Source organism: Triticum urartu, unplaced genomic scaffold, assembly GCF_003073215.2.
Source record: "Triticum urartu cultivar G1812 unplaced genomic scaffold, Tu2.1 TuUngrouped_contig_4671, whole genome shotgun sequence".
Taxonomy (NCBI): Eukaryota; Viridiplantae; Streptophyta; class Magnoliopsida; order Poales; family Poaceae; genus Triticum; species Triticum urartu.
In genome coordinates this window covers 3,145-7,930 of record NW_024115279.1, presented here as the reverse complement: position 1 = coordinate 7,930, position 4,786 = coordinate 3,145, and the positions used below count along the sequence as shown (strand labels likewise).

The 4,786-nt window shown below is 46.0% G+C and overlaps 2 protein-coding genes and 1 non-coding gene across 3 annotated transcripts; 2 read left to right on the top strand and 1 right to left on the bottom strand.

Moving 5' to 3' along the window:
* Window positions 1-5: 5 nt before the first annotated feature.
* LOC125528152 (mitochondrial arginine transporter BAC1) lies at window positions 6-1,274 on the top strand (the record flags this gene model as incomplete). The annotated part of the gene is given in 5 exon segments (XM_048692660.1): window positions 6-65; window positions 166-258; window positions 329-529; window positions 605-703; window positions 798-1,274. Coding segments are annotated over 5 exon segments (588 nt in total), but the record flags the coding sequence as incomplete, so codon positions are not given.
* An 865-nt stretch (window positions 1,275-2,139) lies between these two features.
* On the top strand, window positions 2,140-2,211 carry TRNAD-GUC. Its single transcript has one exon. It is a non-coding gene; the product is annotated as a tRNA-Asp (tRNA).
* Window positions 2,146-4,254, bottom strand: LOC125528153 (ras-related protein RABH1b-like). Its single transcript, XM_048692662.1, has 6 exons — window positions 3,899-4,254; window positions 3,720-3,790; window positions 3,265-3,353; window positions 2,859-2,970; window positions 2,653-2,743; window positions 2,146-2,499 (listed from the first exon to the last, which is right to left on the bottom strand). The coding sequence occupies exons 1-6, from the start codon at window positions 4,016-4,018 to the stop codon at window positions 2,338-2,340; spliced, it is 645 nt and encodes a 214-aa protein (XP_048548619.1). The 5' UTR covers window positions 4,019-4,254; the 3' UTR covers window positions 2,146-2,337.
* Between the last annotated feature and the right edge of the window lie 532 nt (window positions 4,255-4,786).

Here is a 4,786-nt window from a genome sequence, read left to right as displayed (position 1 = left end):
TCCCGGCTGCTGCCTGCAGTGGAGCCCTGATCAGCTGCATCCTTGCTCCGACTGAGCTGACCAAGGTCAGTCCTGCATCAATCTCTCTTTTTTACAGTTGTTAGCGAGTACACAGGAGGCATGATTCAGGTGACATTTAGTGATGTAATCTCAAGAAATCTCCAGTGCAGAATGCAAGTTCAAGGGAAGGATGTGATGTATGCGACACGGTACTCCAGCCCTCTAGATTGCGCTGTGAAAACACTGCAGCGTGAAGGGGTGAGCTTAATGGCCTTCTGCAAGCTCTTCTAAATTGTGTCTAGTCTAAGGATCTATTATTATGTTACAGGTTAGGGGTATATTTCGTGGTGGTTTAGCAACACTGTACAGAGAGGCAATTGGCAATGCTGTCTTCTTCTGCACTTATGAGTACAGCCGATATTGGATGCACAACTATATAGATTCTCGGCAATTTTCTAGCAACAGTGGCTTGGTTGTGGCAAAAGATATCGGGATAGGAATCATGAGTGGTGGCCTCAGTGGGATGGCTGTACGTATACCGTAATCTTTCAAGTTTATTGTAAGATGCGTTTTTCTTCAATTTGACTAGTATTGCACTCTGCAGTTCTGGACAGCTACCCTGCCAATGGATGTTGCCAAAACGATTATTCAGACAGATCATAACCCTCAGTCGAGCCGAAATCCATTTCGGGTTTTAAACATGGTACATGCCCTGCGATGGTTCATGATCTTCTGTTTTCGTTAGATAGATATATTGCCTTTGCTTGATCATGGCTGCTATGCCTGAAATGCTGCAGGTCTATAGGAGAGCTGGTCTGGCTGGATGTTATGCTGGTCTTGGGCCAACACTGGCAAGAGCATTCCCTGCCAATGCGGCAGCGATTGTTGCCTGGGAGTACAGTGCTAAGATTCTTGGTATAAGGCGTGACTAATGCAAGGGATACGATGCTTGTGGTGGTATTTACCTGCTTCATTCCCCCCAAAAGTCAATAAGAAAGTCAGGAAAAACTAATCATGTTTCCTGGACTGGATGGTATTTATCACGATGACAGCAAAAAAGGGCAAAGTGGCTCTTATTTGTGCAGACACGAGTCTGATTGCGGAGGTTATTGGGGGAATGAAGCAATTTGCCCTGTTTTCATGATTAACTGCTCTCACTTCGCTCGCTGTTACTATTACGGAAATCATTTCATGGTTTACGAGTTAGGGTTTTCTTTGAAAAGTACTGTGTATGGTTAGTGTTCTATGATTGGAATGAACGATGGGGTTTTCAATAAGAAGTACTCCCTCCGCCCCAAAATAAGCGACTCAGCTTTGTACTAGCTTTAGTGCAAAGTTCGTATAAAGTTGAGTCACTTATTTTGGGACGGAGGGAGTATCTGGTTAGTGTTCTATGATTGAAAGAAAAGTACTCCCTCCGTCCCTTAATGTAAGACGTTTGTTGACACTAGTGTAGTGTTAAAAAGCGTCTTACATTTTGGGACGGAGGAAGTATTATTGTTTGTTCAATCTAAACTATTTATTGAGAGAGAGCCTCACTGGGTAGGGTTGATAGTCTTGGTGAAGGGAGGGGCCGATCATGAAGTGACTACCAAGAAGTGTTCTCATGTCGTTGTAAACAGGAAGATCTCACAACAGGCTGAAGTAGGCATGAGCGACATTGTTCAGTGCTCATATGTAGTCATACTTTTTGTGCACACCATTCGCAAGTGCATTATAAGTCAAAAGTCACTCATCAAATGCACCCACTTCTGGTTATGTCACCGTGCTTGATTACGGTCGCCTTGGTAAATCAAAAGTCAAAAGTCACTCATCAAATGCCTCACCGTCCAGAACGGACGACATGAATCTACGCTCGTGAATCATGCTGCCATACTTGCACATAAAAGTACGTCACTGGATTTTTTTGCTTTTGCAGTTAATCAGGCTGTTAATCTTAGACTAAAGCTGAATAAATTTAGGATCAGGCTGGCGTTTTCCCTGTTGTAGTTCTGTGAAAAGAAGAGTACATCATCCCATTCATCTAGCTCACACAATGGAGGTGAATTTTGCAAGGCAGAAACATGGCAGCAGCGAAGGCACACGAGTAACTGACCGTCATTGCCGATTAGTGGGCAACATTCGGTAAATCATCACCAAGTCGTTGTAGTATAGTGGTAAGTATTCCCGCCTGTCACGCGGGTGACCCGGGTTCGATCCCCGGCAACGGCGAACTTTTTTTTTCGTTCTCACGCCTAAACAATTTTTTTCATTTCTCTGTCCGCAATCTGTTTTGGCCAAAATTACATTCTTGCTCTGTCTGCCCGCAAACTCTCCTCTAATAAAAGAACACAAAGCTCAGCAAGAACATCCTCCTGCTTTCTGCTCCTGCTGCGCGGCGGCGCCTGAGCCTGCTGGCCCGGAGGCCGGCCTCAGGTTGATGTCCACCATGTCCTCCTGCTTGGCCGACGAGAGCGCGTCCATACCAGGAAGGTTCGTGGCGATCGTCCGGAACAACGCCTGCAGTCAGGGTTCGAGTTTTCGCGGTCAGATGTTTGGCTGGAGTTGGAGATGCAAAATGGCTGGAGAAATAGATTCTACTCCCTAGTGATCTAAACGATCTTATATTTCTTTACAGAGGGAGTAATAGATAAAAGAACAAGTTGGGAGAACCTTGATGTTGAAGCCGGCCTTGGCGCTGGTCTCCATGAACAATGCGCCGTGCTCCTTGGCCTTGGCTTCCCCTTCGTCCGTGGCCACTTGCCTGCACGTGGCAACGTTCAGGCGAACAAAACAAACAGAAGGAAATGAACCACCGCCAAGATTGGTGCAGTGTGGCTTTCTCCACAGAGATTCAGTGATATGTATATAATGCGTACCTCTGATCAACGAGGTCTGTTTTATTTCCGACGAGCACAATCAGCACGTCTTTGCCTCTCGCCGTGTTCACCTCGTCGATCCACTTAGATGTATGCAGAAACGATTGCGTGTCTGCAAAAAAGAAGAGAATTGGTGGTATGAGGCCGTCAGTGTACGAGGATGATATATACATGCTGGTGTGCTTTCTTCATATCGTCAGATACAGTTCTGTGGTTGAGGATGTCACTGCAACTAATTACCCTCAGCTGAAATAGTTCAGACTGATTCATCTATATGTCTGCTTAGATTTCATGCATCTCTACGAAATACAGTAGTTCCAAAACAAATTTAAGATCGGGATACTACTTTCTAGCTACTTATTGTGCTGGCGAGTATATTTTGTGAAGACATAGACAGGTAACTTGCCTGTTACGTCGTAGACGATCACCGCGACCGAAGAGTCTCTGATGTAGCTCGGAATCAGGCTCCGGAACCTCTCCTGCCCAGCCGTGTCCCTGCACATTTTCACAGTTACAAACAGTTGACCAGGGGAAAAAATTACTGGTATCTGCGTGTTGTTTCGCAATGTGCCAAGCATAATTTCAGGACCTAAACTTCAGGTTTCTCTAAAGATATGGCAAAATTATCTGGATTTCGGAAATGCAAAGATATTCTTCTTGCAAAAATAATACATCCATGTTCTTTTTTCTTTTTCTCATGGAAACGGTGATGAAAAAAAGTTTCCCAATCTCGAATATGGCAATTAAGCAAGCATCGATGTGTCAGAGTTTACAAATAACCAGCTGGACATATGCAGCACAACTGAATTTTATTATTACTACAACCAAAACAAGCCAGCTCAACGAGGAACCATCGCATACCATAGCTGTAGGCGAACCGTGCGGTCCTCGAGGTACATGGTCTTGGAGAGGAAATCGATCCCGATGGTGGCCTGCACACAGAGCCACAGCAGGCGGTCAGAATTTGCCAATCGTACGAGGTTGGGGCGATCGATCGATCGATGGGGAGCTTTGCAAATCGAAGAGAAAGAGGAGGAGACCTGGTAGGTGGCGTCGAACTTGTCGTACATGAAGCGGGTGATGATGGCGGTCTTGCCCACCGCCTGGTCGCCGAGGAACACCAGCTTGTACTTGGCCAGCGCCGACACCACCGGCGCCATCGCTTGCTTGCTTGCTTGCTCGGCCCGGAGCTAGCTAGTCGGGCGATGCGATCTCTTCTGCTCCGAGTTGGATGCTCCCTGGAGAAATTTGGATGCTCGATCGGGTCTGGACGCGTGAAACCAGTGGAAAGGGGACGGACGGAAGAAGAAGAAGAAGGAGGTTTGCTTTGAACGGAGAAGGGGAGGGGGCGACTTTGGACGTTCCCAAAGCCAGCTGGGGAAGGAGTCCCGTGTGTTGACGCGCCATCCGTCCATGCAAATACTACTACTATTACTCCTACTCCTTGAAAGTTTGTACTCTTTCTTGCAACTTTTTCTTCCTTGGCCACGAAGCACTCCCCCTGTTTTGTTCGACATAAATCCAAGCTAGTAATCGGTGCGTTCCAAAAGGGGGCGACCTAACTGCAACAGACGCTTGCAGTTTTGTCCGTGTCGATTCATTTACCACGTGTTGTCACCCGCTTCTATCGGTCGTTTTCTTCTTCTTCTTTTTCTTCTTTCAAAACATCGCCTCCTCTGTTCTCTTAAACGGGAAATTGCACATGTTGCTATGGTATAACAACCTGATTTTGTCCAAATGGCAAAGCTCGGGGTGGGGGTGGGGGTGTATTAGTCTAAATTTTTCTACGATTGCTGAGAGGTCGAAAATATTTCATAATTTCATCGAAAGATAACTTAGCTGCAAATGCCCTTTTCATGTATATTATCATGCAAATGCCGAAGCGAGTCGTCTACCTTTCTATTACAGAAAATATACGGAACTAAAGT